At 32.8% G+C, this 22,367-nt stretch overlaps 1 protein-coding gene across 1 annotated transcript; it reads left to right on the top strand.

Moving 5' to 3' along the window:
• Positions 1 to 13,075: 13,075 nt before the first annotated feature.
• On the top strand, positions 13,076 to 18,127 carry LOC141684633 (serine carboxypeptidase-like 13). The gene is made up of 14 exons (XM_074489700.1): positions 13,076 to 13,347; positions 13,495 to 13,640; positions 15,626 to 15,702; positions 15,785 to 15,904; positions 16,016 to 16,118; positions 16,209 to 16,246; positions 16,331 to 16,432; positions 16,511 to 16,597; positions 16,728 to 16,886; positions 16,986 to 17,057; positions 17,147 to 17,292; positions 17,383 to 17,496; positions 17,599 to 17,653; positions 17,832 to 18,127. Exons 1-14 carry the CDS (start codon positions 13,205 to 13,207, stop codon positions 17,913 to 17,915), a joined length of 1,446 nt encoding a protein of 481 aa, XP_074345801.1. The 5' UTR covers positions 13,076 to 13,204; the 3' UTR covers positions 17,916 to 18,127.
• Positions 18,128 to 22,367: the final 4,240 nt, after the last annotated feature.

Raw genomic sequence — 22,367 nt, forward strand, 5'->3', positions numbered from 1 at the left:
ATCATCAACATAAATCTGAACCAGAAGTAAATCCTTTCCATGGTTGAGGTAGAACAGTGTTTTGTCTATAGTTCCTCTGTTAAATCCACTTTCCAGAAGAAACTGAGCTAAAGTCTCATACCATGCTCTAGGAGCTTGCTTAAGGCCATAAAGTGCTTTATCAAGCCTGTAGACATGATTTGAATAATTGGGATCGATAAAGCCTGGAGGTTGTTCAACATATACTTTCTCTTCCAATTCTCCATTGAGAAAAGCACTTTTCACATCCATTTGAAAGACAGTAAACTTTTTGTGAGCAGCATAAGCCAAAAATATCCTTATGGCTTCCAATCTAGCAACTGGTGCAAATGTTTCATCATAATCAATTCCCTCCTGTTGAGAATATCCTTTTGCAACCAACCTTGCTTTATTCCTTGTAATTATGCCATCACTATCAGTTTTGTTTCTGAATACCCACTTTGTACCAACAACAGATCTGTTCTTTGGTCTTGGCACTAGGGTCCAGACTTTGTTTCTTTCAAATTCATTTAACTCTTCCTGCATTGCTTGCACCCAATCATCATCTTGAAGAGCTTCTTCCACTTTCTTTGGTTCAGTCTGAGAAAGAAAAGAATTGTAAAGACATTCACTTGAAGTAGCTGTTCTAATTCTGACACATGCATCAGGATTTCCAATTATTAAGTCAGGTGTATGTGATTTAGTCCACTTCCTTGCAGATGGAAGGTTTTCTCTAGAACTGGATGCTCCCCCATGATTCATGCCATCTTCATCAACATCTTCTGATGCTCCCCCTGAAACTATGCTCTCTGAGTTGGATCCTTCAGAATTTAAATTTTCAAAATTATCAGAACTTGGCTTATCAGAACTTGATGAATCAGAACTTGAAGAGCCAGTTGTATGTTCTGATGCTTCTTGAGATGTGGTTGCATCTTTAGTATGCTCCCCCTACACAGGTTCAATAACATCAGAGCTTAATCCATCAGAGTTTGCAATATCAGGATTTAGACTGTCAGGATTTTCAGTTTCAGAATTTAAGTCTTCATTTTCAAATCTCAGCTGATCATGATCATTGAAATCTTCAAGTCCAGTAATTTTCTTATCATCAAAGGAGAATTTGATAGATTCCATGACCACCCTTGTTCTCAAGTTAAAGACTCTGAAGGCTTTTATGGAAAGTGGATATCCAACAAAGATTTCTTCATCAGCTTTTAGATCAAATTTCGATAGCTGTTCAGGATGAACCTTAAGAACAAAACACTTGCATCCAAATATATGAAAATATTTCAGATTTGGCTTCCTTTTCTTCACCATCTCATATGGTGTCTTTCCATGCTTGTTAATGAGTGTTGCATTTTGAGTAAAACAAGCAGTCTGCACAGCTTCAGCCCATAAATAGGTTGGAAGCTTTGCTTCATCAAGCATAGTTCGTGCAGCTTCAATAAGAGTTCTATTCTTTCTTTCAACAACTCCATTTTGCTGTGGAGTTCCAGGAGCAGAAAATTCCTGCTTGATTCCATGGTTTTTGCAGAACTCTTCCATTATCAAATTCTTGAACTCAGTGCCATTATCACTTCTTATAATTTTCACAGAATCTTTGACCAATTTATCCAGTTGCCTGACATAATCAATCAAGATAGATGCAGTTTCACTTTTTGTGTGCAAGAATTACACCCATGTGTATCTGGTGAACTCATCCACTATGACCATAGCATATTTCTTCTTTGTAATAGACATGACATTTACAGGACCAAATAGATCAACATGTAGTAGGTGATAAGGCTCAAGAATTGATGATTCAGTCTTGCTCTTGAATGAAGATCTCATTTGTTTAGCCTTCTGACAAGAATCACAAAGGCCATCAGGAGCAAATACTGACTTTGGCAGTCCTCTCACAAGATCTTTCTTGACTAATTCATTTATATTGTTAAAATTTAAATGAGAGAGTTTCTTGTGCCAGTTCCAGCTTTCTTCAATTGATGCTCTACTAATCAGATAGACTGCAGAACCATCAGTATTTGTTGAAAGCTTGGCTTCATAAATGTTACCATGTATGTATCCTTTCAGAATAACTTTGCCTGTAGATTTACTTACAACTTCACAGTGTTCTTCAAAGAAATCCACATGATTACCTATGTCACAGATTTAACTAACACTCAGCAGATTATGTTTAAGTCCTGAGACTAGAGCTACTTCTTTAATGATGACATTCCCAAGATTGATATTGCCATATCCCAACGTTTTTCCAATGTTGCCATCTCCATAAGAAACACTTGGGCCAGCCTTCTCCACAAAGTCTGATAGCAGGGCTTTATTTCCAGTCATATGTCCTGAACATCCACTGTCCAGAACTAGGATGTTTTTCCTGTTGCCCTGCAATCACAAAGACCACTAATGATTAGTTTTAAGGACCCAGACTTGCTTGGATCCTTTGGCCTTATTAAGTTTGTTAACATTTGCAGCGGATTTAGCATCAGAGTTTATCTTAACATTTTTCTTATCAGAATTTACACTATCGGACTTTGAATCAGAACTTACACTAGAAGGAACAATGCTAACTTTCTTTAAAGAAGGTTTTATTTGATAATAATCATAGTACAGACTATGATATTCCTTACAAGTATAAATGGAATACCATAAACTACCACAATGAAAACAAGGATTTTGTGGCTTATATCTAACAGACTGACTCTTAACTCCTGACTTTGAAGGTAAGGAGTTTATGTTCTTATTCTTCCTGCAAAAAGAAGCCAGATGGTTAGAACTTCCAAAGTTATGACACGTTTTTCTAAGAGCATCAGGAACAGGCTTATAATCATTGCTTTTATTCACACCTTCCTTTCCATTCCTATTTTTCCTAGGTGATTTTACCTTTTTTGCATTCTTAACATCTTTCAGCTTATGTTTAAGCTGCTTCTTTGTTATTAAGCATACGTTTACTTCAGTTGTCTTTTCCTGTTTTAGTTTGTCAGAAGTTAATTTCTTATTTAACTTCTGATTTCTCAATATCAGACTTTACAGCTACAAAATTAACAAGTTTTAACTTTGGCTTTTGTTTAACAACTATAGGCTTAATATTTACAGTTCCTTTATCATTCTTATCATCTCCATAACCTAAGCCCTCTTTCCAGTTTTCACTACTTAACAAATTCTGAGTTCTGCCAAAGTTAGTCCAAGTCCTGATAATCTCTCTTTCCTTTTCTAACTCAGCTTTTAGAGATTCATTCATTTTAAGTACTTCATTCCTAACATAGAAAGCATCATCTCTATCTTTCTGAGTTTGATGGAACATGACTAACTCTTTTTCTAAATAATCATTCCTCTTTTTACAAGCAAGATTTTCAGAAGTTAATCTTTCACATGTTAAAGTTTGGTCTCTATACCTAATGAACATGGTTTTAAGATATCTTCTCAACTCATTAATATCATCAGTATGAAAGGCATAAGTAGTTTGAGGTACCTTTAACTTAGCAGCTTCAGTATTGCTTTCAGCATTTGCCATATCAGCATTTACCATCAAGGCATAGTTCTCCTCACTTTCAGAATCTGAGGTGTCTGTCCAGTTTTTCTTCTTTGTGACAAGAGCCTTGCCTTTGTCACTCTTCACTTTCTTGCAATCAGGAGATATGTGGTCTTTTTCACCACAGTTGTAGCATTTGGCATTTGTATAATCTCCTCTGTCAGGATTTCCTCCTTTGCCTTCAGATTTTCTGAAATTCTTCTTATCAGAACTTGCACCTCTCCTGGAAAACTTCTTTCCCTTCCTGAACTTCCTGTATGCAATTTTCGTGATTCCTTTCACCATAAGAGCACACAGCTTCATCATCTCTTCATCAGCATCCGTCTCAGGCAAGCTTTCAGTTTTTGAGTCATTATCACTATCAGAACTTGATGACTCAGTATCAGACTTTATGAAGAGAGCTTTACCCTTGCCTTTCCTTGAGGTAGCTGCCTTGGGAGATTCTTCTTCAGCCTTAAGAGCAACTGTCCTTGACTTTCCTCCTTTCCACTTGCTTCTTTATTCCATCTCAAGTTCATGAGTCTTGAGCATCCCATAAATTTCATCAAGAGTCGTTTCATCAAGATTATAGTTGTCTCTTATAGTTGTTGCCTTTAAATCCCAGCTTTCAGGAAGAGCTAACAGGAATTTAAGGTTTGAATCTTCAAGATCATACTCCTTATCAACCAGTGACAAATCATTCAAGAGCTTGACAAATCTGTCATATAAATCAGTCAGTGACTCACTTGTCTTTGAGTCAAAGTGTTCATACTCTTGAGTGAGTATTGTCTTCCTGTTTTTCTTGATCGAATCAGTTCCCTCACATCTTGTTTCCAAGGCATCCCATATCTTCTTTGCAGTCTTGCAGTTAATTATCCTATTTGACATTACATTATCAATGGCACTATGAAGTAAGTGTCGTACCTTCGCATCCTTAGCAATTGAAGCGATATCTTCAGCAGTGTAATCACTCTTCTCCTTTGGTACATACTTTGCTGCTTCACCTGCAACTGCAACTGCGAGCTTTGTTGGACTGTGAGGTCCTTCCTTGATTCTGTCAAGATATTCTGGATCTGTAGCTTCCAGAAACATAGTCATCCTCACCTTCCATATGGGATATTCAGACGGTTTCAATATGGGAACTCTAATAGTCTTATATTGACTATGGATTTGTGTCTTTGGTGGTTCTTCAGTTTTGGTGGGCTTGGTTGGAGTTTCTGCTTCAGACATGATTGTTTTTGGATCTTAAACTGTTTGTGTGTTAACAGATAGGCTCTGATACCACTTGTTAGGTCACACACACTGTAGAGGGGGGGGGGGTGAATACAGTGTATGGCACAATCAAATCGAATTCTAATAACACAAGTAACAGAAAACAAACTTTATTCAAAGCAATAAACTTTGTTACAGTATGGAACTGTCTTCTCTCAGTGATGAAAAAATATCACGAGAGCTGCTAGTGTTACAATGAATAATATTCTCGATGACGATAACACTTATAGTGTAAACCCTATGTCTGTGTTTATATACTACACATTTACAAGATAATTGCTAATTGATATGGAATATAATTATGCTTTCTAAAATATATCAATCAGATATCTTTTCTTCCAAGTATTCTATTCTTCTTAGAATTCCTTCTTCATGCATATCTCCTTACGTTTGTCTTGATCTTCTTTTCCTTTCAATCAGCCGCCTTCCTTATCTGAACGTTTCCTTTAAGTCCTGATATTATCTTCTGATAAATATCTCCTGAACCTTAAGTACTGATAACTTAAGTTCTGACTTCAGTATAAGTGCTGATTTCAGTTAAGTACTGATTTGTCATGTTTAAGTAAGATCTGAAAACTAAACATAAATCATATTAGTCATGACATTATCAAATATATCTAACAAAGATCTTTGAAAAATTGCGAGCAATCTCATATGGATTATATGTTACCGAAATTAGAGTAATCGAGTCTCATAGTATCACTACTCCCAAAATTATAGATCCAAAATCATTCACCCTTTGGCATGAAAGACTTGGTCATCCAGGAGTATCTATGATGCGTCAAATTATAGAACATTTTACATGACATCCCCTTAAAAATAAAAAAAGTCATGCCACGTGATGAACTTCATTGTTTAGCATGTTCTTTGGGAAAACTAATTGTTCGACCATCTCCATGTAAACTTTAAAACGAGTCTCCAGATTTCTTAGAAAGAATTCAAGGTGATATATTTGGTCCTATTCATCCATCATCTGGACCATTTAGATATTTCATGGTCCTAATCGATGCTTCAACTAGATGGTCTCATGTTTTTCTACCACTACTAGAAAAAGTAGAATAGACATCGCCTCTTAGACATCGGTTGCTCTTGGCACCGATGTAAAAAGTTATTTTTACATCAGTTTTTCCCAACCGATGTCTTTGTATAATATAGACATCAGTTGTTTTATCCCAACCGATATTAAAAGTGTGTTTTCAAAAAATGATCCAGCACGCCTCCCATATTTCCCCCCTTAGTCAAATAATTCATTCCCTCTTAAAATTCCCCCCATCTTATTTTTTACCTTTAGCAAAATTTCAAAATCGTCATCTTTCCCCCTTTCAACTTTATACATAAGATTTAAATAAATTAAAAATTAAAATACATTCACATACTCTCATGTCTTAAACATAAAAACATATAAATCAAATAAATCAAAAACTTTCTCCTCTCTCTCTGCTCGACTGAAAGAACAGCTCCATCTCTCTCCTTCAAATGCTCTCGCTCTCTATCTCGCTCTCCCCGTCTCTCCCTCTCTCTCTCTCACTCTTTGCTCAACTACTCTCTTTGCTCTCTCTGTGTGCCCTCTCGTCAAACTTTGAAAAGTTTGGAGGTTGTTTAGGATGGGAAGTAAGCTCAAGTTAGAGTTTAACGGTTTAGAAGTTGAGAACTGAAAGCTCAAAGCGGTGTTTAAAACTCAAGTCAGAGGTCAAAGTTTGAATTAGGTAAGCCTTAACCCTAATTTTTAAATTGGGGATTTCAATTTCAAACCCTAAGTTTTTAATTAGTTAATTTTAATTAGATTTATATAGTTAATATTCTACCTATTTTTTAACACTTCCACGGAGTTTAATTATGCATTAAGTTGTCCACACTGCATTGGTAGGATGGGACGAGGATGTGGATGTTACAATCATGGAGCGCAAAGAGATGCGGCAGGGGAAGATGTGAAGGGGGGATGCAATAGACTACTTTCATAAGTTGATGTTATAGTTTGATGGCGTCATGTTCTGTGTTATTTCATTGTTGTGAACTTTTTTATTACTATCATGTTGTGGTAGCACTGTGGCTTAGTAATTGTGTATGTATTTGTAAACTTCTGCTAATTTCAGTTCATCCTTGTATTGTATGTTTGTTCTTATGCTATTCTGTTTCAATATATGTTTTCTGCGTGTTCCTGAATGCTAAATGGTTCCAATATTTTGTTCCTGTAAATGTCGCAAAATGTCAGAGTTTTTTCGAATTGGAACTTATGTTTGTGCTGAATGGAATTTTGGGTATTCATCTTTCGGAGATCTATGGTTTCGTATTCTTTGTGTTGCTTTTATTGCTATTCATATTTTATCAAGGTGATAAAATTGGTCTTTCTTTCTTTTGGGATGCAGGAGTTTTCCTGTATGGTTGAAATATGTTCCGAGAGTTAGCTTCCGAACTGATACTGGACCATTCAAGGTTTCAAATCTTATATGTACCGTAAATTATTTAACTTCAGGAAGGACACTTATGGTGTATTCTCCGAGCATGTTGATCTGAATAAGGCATTCTTTTGTACTTGATGCATGGTTGTTTGATCTATAAATGACTCATATTTGTTAATTAATATTGTTTATTCTTTATAGCTTCCTGATTACCATGAGATTATTGAGAATCCAATGGATTTTGGCACCCTAAGGAGGAAACTCGATGCAGGATTGTATTCAAACCTGGAACAATTGGAGGTTAGTTATTGGGTTTTTGTAAACTAGCTACTGTAATTGTGTAATACTGTGGTAGAATATAATATATATAGCTAGATGCATGTATGAATGTGTGTATCGAATTTTGATGCTATTATTGCTGAGTCGTGTTTCAAGCAACTTATTACTTATTTATTGTATTGATGGCTTTATGCTCTTGTATCAGGCTCTGGATTGATTACGAAGAAAGGATTCAAAGGATCGTTTGGAGAGGCGGGTAAATCTTCCAAGGTATAGTAATATTTGTTTCCAAAACTGAGTTGGAGAAATCATACTTGTAATTTACTACTTAACAGACCCCTAGACTAGTATTTGTTGGTGTGTAACTAATTGTATTGCTTCTACCTATGCCAGACATTTACAATTCTGTCTGGAGTCCACAGCTTGGTTGCGTGTCTTTTGAAGAGATTAAGGGGGAAAGATGATGGTAAAGCATTTATATTCGATAGTTGTGTATTTCTGTAACTGTATCTCCGGAAATGATTACTTGGGATTGAGTTCACATCCTTCGATAGGTAAGGCATCTGCAAAGGTATGCTAACCAGTCTCTGATATTACAATTTTTATCTGATTATATGTTTATTAGATGTTAGAATTTAATACCTATGTTTTCCCTTTATTCTTTTTCTAGGAAGCAGAAGATGCAGATGAACAAGGGCGTTCCTCAAATGATATTTTACATGTTATTGTCGGTACCAAGTCAAATTCTTTGTATAGACAGTAGTAGAATATATGAACGGATATGTGTAGTACTTGATATTTGGATTAGATGAATCTCTTGTATCGGATGTTTGAATATTGACTGTTAGATTTATAGATAACTGATATTATGTAGTAATTGGTTTTGGTAGTTCATTGGTTTTTGGAATCTATATTTTAAAATGTGCATTAATAATATAGGTACAAACATCATTACAATGGAAAATGATGTCTATCAAAGCTTAATACATCAGTTTTAGTGGACCATTAACATCAATAAAAACCGATGTTAAATACTACAGCAAAAAAAATCTTAAAATAAAAAACTGATGTTATTAAGTATTATAGGCATCAGTTTGTTATAAATAGACATCGGTTACCAATTAAGAACCGATGTCAAAGGGATTGTTAACATCGGTTTTTGATGAAAACTGTTGTTACTGGTACTAGTAACATCAGTTTATTGATTAAATTGAAAGATTTTGCTTAGCTCACATATATTTAAATTGATAAAAATATCATATTATGATGATATATGAAGATTATACATGTATGAGAAATTTAATTTCAAGATATAGAAATCGGTTTTAAAGAAAGAACTAATGTTATATGCTGTATTTAACATCAGTTTATAACTGATGTTAAATGGGGGGGCTTTAACATCACCCACGAAGACATCGGATTTTTGCATTCATAGACATCGGTTTTTAGCCGATGTCTATTGACATTTTTCTAGTAGTGTACTCTCGACCTGAAATACAGCTTTTGCCAAGCTTCTTGCTCAAATAATCAAATTACGAAACCAATTTCCTAATAATCCTATCAAATCAGTTCGACTTGATAATGCCGCTGAATTTACATCTGCTACTTTCAATGATTATTGTATGTCAATAGAAATCTCTGTCTAACACACCGTAGCTCACGTGCATACACAAAATGGTTTAGTGAAATCTTTAATTAAAAGACTTCAGCTTATTACACGACCCTTACTTCTAAGATCTAAATTACCCACTTCTATTTGGGGTCACACAATACTTCATGCTGCAATTATAATTAAGATAAGACTATCTGCTTATCACAAATAATCTCGTCATGAATTAGTTCTTGGTCAAACCCCTAATATTTCACATTTTAAGATCTGTGGTAATGTCGTATATGTTCCAATTGCATCCCACAAAGATCTAAAATGGGACCATAAAGAAGAGTAGGTATATATGTTGGTTTTGATTCACCATCTATTATAAGATATCTTGAACCATTAACTAGTGATGTCTTTACAGCTCGATATGTTGATTGTCATTGTGATGAGTCTACATTCCCTCCATTAGGGGGAGATAATATTTTGCATAAGTTAAATTCTGAACTATCACGGAATGCATCAAGATTAAGTTCTATGGATCCACGTACTAAACAATGTGAATACGAGTTTATAAGAATAATTCGTATACAAAATATTGTTAATCAAATGTCATATGCTTTTAATAATTCTAGACATGTCATAAAATCACATATACATGCTGTTAATGCACCGGAAAGGGTTGAAATCCATATTCATAAAGCAATTCCTGGAGAATTTATTGGTAATTCAAAACCATGCCAGAAGCGTGGTAGACCTGTTGGGGCAAAAGATATTGTACCAAGAAAACGGAAATTGATTGGACATGCCTCTGAAGTGGCAAGTGTTCCAGAATATACCCCAGAAGCGGTATTACCTACTGAAGAGGTTCGAGCCCCTGAAGTGGCTATATTAAATACTCTAGAAGCGGTATCACCTCCTGAAAAAGTTAAAGCCCTTGAAGTGGTTGTGACAAAACCCCCAAAAGTGGTATTACCTCTAGAAGAGGATATTGTCCCCGAAGTGGCACATGCTTCAATAGAGGCAAAGGTACCTGAAAATTATTAAATCTCACTGAGTTATGTATATAACGAGAAATTATTGGGTCGTGGGAGTATTGAGGTTGATGATGTATATGCTTTTTCCATGGCATGTGATATTATTATGAACTCCGATTCTGAACCACAAAGTGTGGAAGAATGTCGATAAAGAGATGATTGGCCAAAACGAAAAATTGTAATACAGGAAGACTTGCAATCCTTGCGCAAGAAAAATGTATTTGGACCTGCAGTCCAAACCCCGGCTGGTATGATCCCCATCGGGAATAGATGGGTGTTTGTACGAAAACGAAATTAGAGAAATAAAATTGTGAGATATAAGGCCCGACTGGTAGCCCAGGGATTCACTTAAAGGACTGGATTTGATTACCAGGATACTTACTCTCTTGTGATGGATGAAGTCACTTTTCATTTTCTGAAAGGTATGGCTTGTATGGAAAGATTGGAAACATGTCTCATGGACATTGTTACAGCCTACCTTTATGGATCACTTGATAGTGATATTTATATGAAAATCACTTTAGGATTAAAGATAGATGAAACTAAGCCTCGACATTTATACTCAGTTAAATTACAACGATCATTATATGGCTTAAAACAGTCTGGTCGTATGTGGTACAACAGGTTTAGTGAATATTTATTAAATGACGGGTATGTTAATAATCAAGTGTGTTCATGTGTATTTATCAAAATGTCATCAATTGGTTTTATTATTATTGTTGTATATGTGGATGATTGGAATATTGTAGGTACTTCCGAAGATATTACTAACGCTGCTGCTTATTTGGACATTGAGTTTGAAACGAAGGATCTTGGAAAGACAAAATTTTGCTTAGGCATACAGGTGGAACACTTATCTTCGGGTATACTTGTTCATCAACCCACTTATACATAAAAGATTCTTGATCGGTTCTACATGGATAAAACTCATCCATTAACGACACCAATGGTTGTTCGATCACTCGAAGTTGAAAAGGATCCATTCCGATCCAGAAGAGAAGATGAAGATGCACTTGGGCCTGAAGTTCCATATCTTAGTACTATTGGAGCTCTTATGTATCTTGTAAATAACACAAGACCCGATATTGTTTTTTCTGTGAACCTGTTGGCAAGATTCAGTTATAATCCAACTAAAAGGCATTGGGATGAGATTAAACACATATTTAGATATCTTCGTGGGATAATTGATCTCGGGTTATTCTTTTCACATAGTTCAAAGTCACAACTGACTGGATATGCAGATGTTAGGTACATGTCAGATCCTCATTTTGGACGATCACAAACAAGTTATCTATTCACATATTGTGGCACTGCTATCTCTTGAAAGTCTACAAAATAGAGTATGGCAACAACTTCATCAAATCACGTAGAGTTATTTACAATTCATGAAGCAAATAGGGATTGCATTTGGCTAAGGCCTGTAATTCAGCATATTCGAGAATCGTGTGGATTATCAAGTATTTTAAACAATCCTACAATTGTGTTCTAAGAAAATACAGCTTGTATCATGCAATTAAAGGAAGGATATATCAAAGGGGGTTGAACCAAACATATCTTACCAAAATTCTTCTATACGCATGAACTACAGGAAAATGGTGATATTGATGTACAACAAGTGCGCTCATGTGATAATCTTGTTGATTTACTTACAAAGTCACTACCCACATCAACATTTGAAAAGATACGGAATAATATTGGCATGCGGAGATTGAGAAACTTGCTACAACAAGATGTCAAAGTGTGAGATGTTAAATCCAGGGGGAGACTGTACTCTTTTTCCTTCGTCAAGGTTTTTATTCCATTGGGTTTTTCCGTGCAAGTTTTTAACGAGGCAGTTAATCTCTGTAGTAAACTCGCATTTGACAATCAAGAGGGAGTGTTATAATATAATAATGATTGTCAAAATTTAATCAAGAATGCTCATAAAACTTATCGAGTAAGTCTCTCAAAACTTATCGAGGAAGACTTGCACGACCTCTTCGAGAAGAAACTTAGTAAGGAAGAATTGTAAAACTTATTAAGGAAAACTTACGAAACTTACTAGTGAAGAATTACGATACTTATCAAAGAAGATTTAGATAACATTTTTAGTAAAACTTGTCAACCAACCTCTATAAATATAACATTCAGTTATTGAAATCAGATATACTGAAATATATTTAAATATAATTCTCTTTTCAACTTTTATTCTCTCTATACGTGTAATTATTAAGTTATTCATAATTAAGTAATTCAAAATTACAATACGTTATTTACAACATATTAGATATTTTCTTACATTTTATTGATATATTAGTAGTTTTCAATGTGAAAAAAATATATGATACATTTTGACCGTCAGAGTAACTCTGACTCCTCTACCGAAAACGGGCATCATCGTAAATGCGAGAGTAAGTTAAGTTTAGTTACAATTAATAAGTGCATGTATATTTGTTAATCATATATTGTCTTTGTCTCAAAATAAGTGTTAGTTTTGAATTTTACCACCTATTTTGAGGTATAAAAAAATGTATTTTTGTATTTTATTTTTCAAATTTTCTTTTTTTAAATAAAAAATATATATTAAATTTTAATTCAGAAAAAAGAAAATTTGAAAAAATATACAAAAATTCTTTTATTTTATATCATAAAATGAGTATCTTAAAATACATGTTAAAATTAAAAGGACTCTTATTTTTGGGTAGAGACGCAACTAACGTAGGTGTAGGTTATATTTTGTTCATATAGATACAACCATTAAAATAGATTAGTTTTTAGTTGTGAATTTCAGGTTATTAATCATACATAGACATGAAATATATATTCTTAGACGGGGAATATAACGTTAAACAATTACTGTGTTCATTGTAAGACTTCTAGTTTTCAAAGAAAAAATTGAAGTGCAAATTTTTTATTTGTCTGAGCAAAAAGTTGGCGGCGTTTATGTGATTAGAATAACCTTCCACTTACCTTAATTACCCACATCTAACAGTCAAGCTTGAAGTCTAGTTGCTTTTCTCTGTATTACTTTTAACAACACCTAACAAGATGAATCTTACGAGCAGTTTTTGTGCACTGTACTACTTAACCTCCTCTATTAAAGATACAGTGTTAAACCGAAGACAATATGCGCTTTCTTTAAACCAACATGAAATTTTTTTCGAAATTCATCTTCAGGGTTTTTCTTTTTATTGTAGTTCTATTAAATCTATCAAACCCTTCTTTTTCACAGACGATTGTCAAGGCCTTGCCAGGGTTTCCCGGGGACCTTCCCTTCAAACTCGAAACCGGGTACGTCCCTAATTCGTTTCTTTTTTTGCTAAGGAGGCTCACACACACCTCATAGGGGTCGAACCCTTGACCACCTCCAAGATGGGGAGCTTTACCACTGCATCAACCCTGACAGTAATAGGTTTGTTTTGTGTTTTGGTGTGTAAGGTATGTTGAAGTTGGAGAGAGAGAAGATGTGGTATTGTTTTATTATTTTGTGGAATCTGAACGGAATCCGACCGACGACCCTCTCTTGATCTGGATCGCCGGCGGCCCTGGTTGTTCCACTCTTCGTTCCTTCTTCTTTCAAATCGGTGAGTATTATTTTATTTTTAGTTGTCCACGTATTATGCAGAGCCATGTGAGCTCAATAGTAGTAATTTATTTTTTATTTGCATATATTACACTATTTCTTACTAACATATCACTTTCTTTTTATCCTTATATTTATCTTTATCTTTTATTTATCTTGGTATTGTATATCACTTTGTATCCAAAATATATGAGTGATAAATCGGAAATCTTTTGAGAAAACAGCTTCAACGAGACTGTGTGAGGTATACCTTTCTCCATTTTTTAAAATAAGAGTAGGACTATGTACGTTATATCCTCCCCAAATACTATCATAAAGGATATTTATTAAGTATGGTTAATTGATTGACACTAATTCTAAATTAACATCTCATTCATTCATATGATACGGAAATATTTTGAGACAGATATCAAGTTTTTGTAATAAAAAATAAATGTACATATTTTACACCCATTACCGATGATGATTACTATACAAGTTATTAGTCCCTCTCCCTCTGTCCCCTTATAGTTAAACCTCAATTAAGTAATAATTGTTAAAATAATTAACGTGTTAAAATAATATTTTTTCCGGTTTTAAAATAATGGACACAGTGTATTTTTACTCCCGATAAAGTAATAAATTCATTATAGTAATATTTTTTCTCCGTTTCAACCCTATTACTTTAAAGAGGTTTAATTGTATTAGTTTGAAAATTTTTTCTGTATGGCACGTGTATGTAAAGCGTAATTTTTATAATTTATTTTAAAAATTAATTTTAATATTAAAGAAATTCAAAATAAATTGTATAACTATATTTTATATAAAACTTAAAATATATGTTAGGTAAAGAATGTGAAGTGACGGATGCATATTAAAATTTGTAAACTAACCCAACAAATTTCCATTTCCAAAGACATATATGTGTCATGTTGTATTCCGTAAGTAGTGTTTTAGAAAGTATAATGGATAATATGCCCCAGTAAATTAAAATTTGTCGTGAATTAGTTAGAACAGTTTTTGAAAAAATAATGAGATCTGGGGTCGAAATACATTTCCAATATTTTTTCTAATTAATTAGACATGTACACAAAATATGATCTCTCACTGTGCGTACAGAAATCCAATCACTACGCATTATATCTCTCAATATTGATGGCGGAGGGAGTATAATAATTATAACGAATTTTCTAGTATGTCGAAGAGCGCATGTTAAAAAATCAATTTTAATTAATTTTCAAAATTTAATTAGTAGAGAAATTATTAATAATGAAAATTTTGTATACACAAAAATTCTCATCAATAAAATTTTTAATAACTCATCAAATCTTTGAACACAATAAAAAACTAGAAAAACCTAGTTATAAACAGTTCTTATTTTTTTCTCGGCCTCTCGGTCAATTATTATACTCCCAAAAACAAATACTAGTGGGTTGACTATTGTCATCAAGAGTCTGGTGTTTGGAAATTTGTGCCAGCTATCTTATTCGTAAACTTGATTGGCAGTTTCAAGACGCAAGTTAATTAAAATACTCCTAAAATTATTAATATTCGTAAATAGAATTAGCAACTGTAGTTGTAGTATCCTTTTGTTGACTCGTGTAGTGTGAGTAGTGACTATTTTAAAAAAAATGTAAATTTTGATGTAAATAAAAAATATTTCACTTTTACTTGATATATCTAGCATTGCATAAATGTAATTTGGTTCTTACAATTGACCGCTTAAATGTAATTTGTAATTTAGTTTTTACATTTAGGAAAATGTTAAATCCAGAGCTGGATTTTAATTTTCAGAACAAAATTGCTCTAAAAAGACTGAAGTATCATGATATTAATTTATACTAGGATTATTAATGTATATCTAGCGAAGGTATTTTAATTTTTACACATATATTTTGCTCTGGAAATTAAAAAACAACTCTGAATTTAACATTTTCCAACATTTATTTAATGAAAATATATCAAAAATGTATAATCCCCGTATTTAATTATGTTTCACTTTTGAAGGTCCCCTTACAATTGAATATCCAGATGCCAGCAAAGAAATACCAGATTTACATTTAAATCCATACTCTTGGACAAAGGTGCACATTATTATATTACTTGTTTATACCAAGTGGAGAAAGCAAAGTCATTAATATTTTCCATTTTTTTAATCTATATTAGTTGGCTAATGTAATCTTCCTGGACGCGCCTACATCTGGATTTTCCTATGCAAAATCTCCAGAAACTTACAAAAATAGTGACACTTTATCAGCAAAGTACACTTACCAATTTCTTAGCAAGGTACGAAGAGCACGGTATATTACAACAATCGATTGCCTTTGACCCGGCTCCCGCTAAAATGATTTGAAATATCAATGTGCACTGATTTAATTTGTTATTGATTTGACGCAGTGGCTAGAGAAGCATCCTAAATTTATCAGCAATCCTTTGTACATCACCGGTATTTCCTACTCCGGAATAACGATTCCGCTCATTGTTCAAGAGATATTTAACGGTATTGGTGCTCAAATTCTGGCCAAGGCTTTAATAACGTTGTCGTAAATTTGTCGTGTTTATATAATTTCTCTTTCATTGTTGAGTGTAGGCAATGAAGCCGGAAATGAGCCAAGAATTAATATTGCAGTATGTAGTTTCTGTGACCGGTCGACTATCAATTCTTGTCAGCTATTGTGTTGTTCATCATTTCCTAACAGTTGATATACTCAGGGCTATATAATTGGCAACCCACTGACAGATAGGAAAATCGACTTCAACACTCGGATTCCATATGCTCATCAGGTGGCGCTTCTATCAGATGAAATTTATGAGGTAATTTTTAGACTAAAATGTTCAATTACAAGGACTCCTTTGTGAATCAAAATTTGAAAAATTTATTGGTATTTTCAGTCTACTAAAGCGAATTGCAACGGTGAATACGTGAATGTGCAAGCAAGCAACAAACTATGTCAAAGTGCTCTTGAAAAAGTCGACGAGGTTACAATCTTGATTTTTGTTACTACTAGTTTCTGAGTTGCGAAAAATCTTATAATATCCTCAGTTGTAGACTTTGTAATACCCTCTTACAAACAATTGAATTAATCTTTACTTCTATATACATTTTCAGTGCCTGGAGAACGTGTATATATATCACATATTAGAACCAATTTGTACTTCAGACAGTAGCACCAGGAGTTTGCTGCAGCAAAAGATTAGTAGCTCAAGTAACAAGTATTCCGTACCTCTTCCCAGGGCAGCCAAATTGGAAGGCCAACAATGGTGTCGGGTAACTTTTAATATATTATCGAAAAAGAAATAAAATTGGTGAAGGAGTAAGAGTTGAATTGATTGCTCTATTCTCTTATACTTATCCTTTAATGTTTAGGAAAATACGTATCTGTACACTGATGTTTGGGCAAACATTCTATCAGTACGAAAAGCTTTAAATATCCGCGAGGTATGGAATCTATATGTATGATTTGGTGATCGCTTGTTTGCCAGAATCTTGACTGTAGATGATCATTAATTAATTGTTGTAAACATCAGGGAACAATTGGAAAGTGGGTTAGATGCAACACTGATCACTATGTCATTGGTAAAAATGATACTGTAAACTATGCATATGATGTCTCTAGTACTCTTGATAATCATCGGAACTTCACCAAAAAAAATTGTCGAGCTCTTATAATCAGGTAAACTTTATCCTAATGAAAGCCTTTTCTAAATCTTAAGAATCTATTTTTCACTAAAAGCATGTTGGGGCATAATGTGACATTAAACAGTGGAGATCACGACATGGCTTTTTCACACTTGGGAACCAAACAGTGGATACGTGATCTACATTTAAATGTCGATAGCACCTGGGCACCATGGTTTGTCAAACAACAAGTAGCAGGGTATGTAATGTTTTCCTGTGATTACATATGGGTATAAAAGCGGATTCTTCATTTTCACTTTCTCGATCTTAAGTAAGCTTTATATTTCTTAATCTTTAACAGATACACCGAGTCATTTTCACACGATGATTTCACATTAACATTTGCGACTGTAAAGGTATGGAATTATGTACATAACTAAATTTTTGTGAGACTTGTCCAGATCATGCGTCAAAAAGAATCATCTCGTACCTTCTGCAGAAGTTCTTACAATTACGAACTTCTTCCTTTCACTATATAAAGCCCGGAGAAGGGAAAAAATTATAAATTCATGCTTCTGTCTTCGACTTTTACAGGATGGAGGTCATGCAGCTCAAGAGTTCAAGCCTGAAGAGTGTCTAGCTATGGTCAGCAGGTGGTTTGATCACAATCGTCTCTAGATATTTGGTTTCTAATACAAAAGCAGCTTCTTGGGCAACATTGAGCATGGCATATGGTGTATTTGTAATTACTTCCCTGCAACCTACAATGATGATTTATTATCAATTAAATTTTGGTACATGATTTGACTCTGCACCATGTATGTGTGTATCTAAAAGCAAAACATCTAGAAAAATGAGGCTAAAAGAATATTATCGATTATCTTTTTTAATTTTGTTTGCCTACAGTAAGGGGAAATTCATCACTCGAACGATGTTGTTGTATCACATTCGTCTAACTGATATTTGTACCACGTAGTTATTTATAAAAAAAATTAATGGTTTTTTAATGATGATTGCAAAAAATTATACATTTAATATAATAATGGTAGGCATGCCAATCAAAATAGTCTAATTGGACAACTTTATTGTAATGAGAAAACTTTATTGTAATCTATAGTTATAATTGGACAAAAAACATCGGAGTACGTACCATGTTTTACTCATGAGCAATCTGTTACTCTCTCTTTCCCAAAATAAGGGTACTTTTGACACGTTTTTTAAGAAATTAAAAAAAGATATTTGCATATATTTTTTTTCAAATTTTTTTTTCCTAAATTAAAATTTTATATTTATATTTTTATTTAGAAAAGAAAATTTATAAAAAAATATATACAAGTACCTTTTTTTTACACCTCAAAATACGTATAAAAAACGACACTTATTTTTGAACGGAGGGAATATTTAATTAGTAAGATTTAACTTTTCAATCAGCATACATCCATATTTACTAATTTTCCTCATATTTAATCCAACGTTTTTTTATGTGATATGATTATGGGAAAACACTTAAAAAATAGACATCATAATTTTAATTGGTTCTTTCATAATAAATATAATGAACTTCTTCTACGTACACAAAATTTATCCCAATAAAAACTAAATAACTTATCAAATAATTATTATTAAATTATGCTCACAGTCACGGAATAGACAAACCCTAATTAAATATTGATGTACAGGTATGGAAATGTTTTTCTGGGTCTCACTTCTTGCATCGATTTAATTAAAACCGTCGCGTATACATTTTATCAGCGTCGGATGTAGTTTGACCGACGCATATTAATACGAGTCCCGACGCACCTATTTTGATTGAATCTGTATTCTGCACTAGTGACCCCAATCATTTTATTATGTTTAATTTGTCATGTCATTCAACGCAAACAAATATAATATCAAACCTCGAGGCTGGCATCTGGTACAGAATAGTCGGAATAAAATACATAATCTCACTAAATATTATGAACTATGATTATCACCACCAAACATTGTAGGTGGAGGCAGTTTAGTCTCCGGAAATACAAATAAATAAGTTAAAAAGTTTCCATCCATGTTACATATTTTGTCCATGTTTCCTTTTTCTCAAAAATTATTATTTTAATATGATAGTAATTATTTTATTTATTAAAAAGGTTAGAAATTCATTTAATTCAATAAAAGATAAATTTTATGATTATGGACAAAATTAATGGGATGGAAAGTGCAATTTAAGCTCTCTATCATTTATATCTTTATATAAATAGGTTTAAATAATTCATTTTTACATACAATTCTATTTTTGGTTGTAACCTTAATCAATTTTAAAACTGACTTTAGAAAAATTAAAATTAAATTTAATTTGAAATTTTAGAAATAACATATTTTATTTTTCAAATGTATATTTAAATTAAAAATTTTCTATACAAAACCATTTTCTTTGACACCAGGTTAGGACTTATACCAAACATGCCCAGCCTGCTTTTTGCCACAGGTGCTGAATATGCGCAGGAAGTCAGTCGCATGTCTCGCTGTTCGCCCGAATGTTTTAAATATGACGTCGCCGTAGAGATGGCAATGAGCAGGATTTGACCGGATTTTTTAAAATCCGCGTTCAATCCTTAATTTTTCGGTTCGAATTGATTTCGGGTCTGGATATTGAAAATAAAAATTCAAAACTAGGGTTGACCAAAGAGAACCGAAATTGAAAAATCGAACCGTGCTAGTTGAGTTTGGTTCGGTCCTGATTTTTCAGAAATTCGATCTATTCGGAACGGATCGAATTGACCAAAATAAAATTTGGTTCGGTCCGGTTCTTTTAAAAATATATTTCGGTCCGGACCGGATATACCAAATCATACATACTACTCCTCCCGTCCCATTTGGATGTATACGTTTGGTTTGAGCACGGAGGTTAAGAAAAAATGAAATGTCGTAAGAAAAAAAAAAGAAAAGTGGATAAAGTGATGGTACCAATTAATATTTAATATATAAAATTACTATAGTGGTAGAAAATAGTGGATGTAAGTGGGTGTAGTTAATTTTATATTATAAAATTTTTACTATTTTTGGTAAGTCTTGAAATATATATAATTGAATGGGGTATCCCGAAAAGAAAAGTGTATAACGGAACGGAGGGAGTATAATTTTATATAATTTATATTTTAATTACATCTTAAAAATTGTAATCATAATTTTTAATTTGTAATTGTATTTATGCACTATTAGACCTCTACCTATCACTTTACTTTAATTATATTTTAGATTTTATATTATTTGATTTAAAATTTTAAAACAATTATATTTTAAAAACAAATCGATCCGTTCGGTCCAAAACTGGACCGAACCGAATTACTTTAGTTTGCTTTGGTTCGGTCCATAATACAATTTCGGTCTGGTTCGGTCCAGGAAAAAAATGATATTTTGTTTTTTTCGGTCTATTCAGTTCGGTCAGGACCGAACCGACCGAATACTCAGCCATACTCAAAACTGAACCTTCAAGTTTTTTGAGGTTTCGGGTTTAACTCGGTACTTAAAAAGTAATTAATTAAAAATAAATAAATTAATATTATTACGTAACACATATTCTTGGAATGGTAAGAATACAAAAGTACAAAAAATGAATACAAAAGTACTACTTTATATATAAATATTGTCAATAAAGGGTTGATGTATTATTTGATGTTTTACCTGTTAAGTAACTGGTTGTTCTAGAACCTTAAGGTGGTAGAGAAAGTTTTGAATATGATCTTATACTCTCTAACACTTCCATCAATCGTACGATACGTTTCGTTACGATTGACAACGACAAATACAACCAACACTAATACCAACAACAAATATTTATATTAAATAAATGGTGGTGGGAGTACTCGAAACAGAGTTCCTCCCTAAATTTAACTCTGATATCATTTTAAGTAACCAGAGCAGTAATATGCATAAAGCCCGGTGATTAGAAGACTTCGGAAACTAGAGATGTTGTACATAGTTCAAGAAGCTCACAAGCAAACATAGGTTGAAAATAATTTCAGAATCAAACACAATCTATTTTAATGCACTCATTCAGTGTGTATCTATATATTCTTAATGACTACTCCTTAATTTACCCATTTTTCAAATGGGTACCCATAACCCATATTAAGTATAAAATCACTAGATCCATGGATATATCCACAAAATTTACTCAATGGGTAAATAAATTTACCCATGACCCATATTAAGTATAAAATCTATATATCCATGGATATATCCATATAAGTTTACCCATTTTCTTACCCATCAAAACACTAAACATGGAAAAATTTGAATTTTAAAATTTAAACATCTTATCTAAGTAAAGATTTGCATGATTTTCTCACATATGTTACAACACTAATTCAATGATAATTATTGGTTTCCTTATCTCTCATTCTTTATTTACACATTCAATTGTTTTTTTTTTGAAATTCAAATTTCCTTAATTATCTCATATCAAATCAAATTACCCAATTAATATTATATGTGTGCTACTCAAGATCCACAATTTTAGCCACGAATACGATAAAGCTATCTATTCAAATATATCTACCTTCAAAAACCACTATTTCAAATTATATCAGACATTTATCTCTCTCATTCTTCTATTTTCAATTTTTTTTTCTTTTTATTCGACTTTTTGCTCTCTTTTTTTTTATAATTTTAGTATAATTTTTTGTATTGATTTGATATGTCGTTTCTTTTACTCTTTTTTTTTGTAATTTTAGTATTATTTTTTTGTATTGATTTGGTATGTTTGTATAAATATTCTTAATCTACATTTATAATTTGAAATTCAAAAAGCAAGTTATCTATGGAAAAAGAATTTAGACTAATCAATCATGCATGATTTACTCCTTTATTTGTTATATTTTTAAATTTTGAATTTCATACTTATCTATAGAAACTATCACTCCTTGATTTGTAAATTGAGTTAAATTATTGATATATATACGTCTGTTATTCTTTTTCTCTCAAATTTCATATCTCAGAATCTCATTTTCTCTCTTTCTTTTTGCAGGTTACATGTAGATTTTAATTGAGTTTCATCTGCTAATGAACAAGCAGGTTAGTACATCATAGTTCTTCTTTTTTCTGTTTTTCTTTTAATTCGTCCCTGCACTCCTTTCTTTATGTAATTTT

This window comes from Apium graveolens, chromosome 9, assembly GCF_009905375.1.
Source record: "Apium graveolens cultivar Ventura chromosome 9, ASM990537v1, whole genome shotgun sequence".
Lineage (NCBI taxonomy): Eukaryota > Viridiplantae > Streptophyta > Magnoliopsida > Apiales > Apiaceae > Apium > Apium graveolens.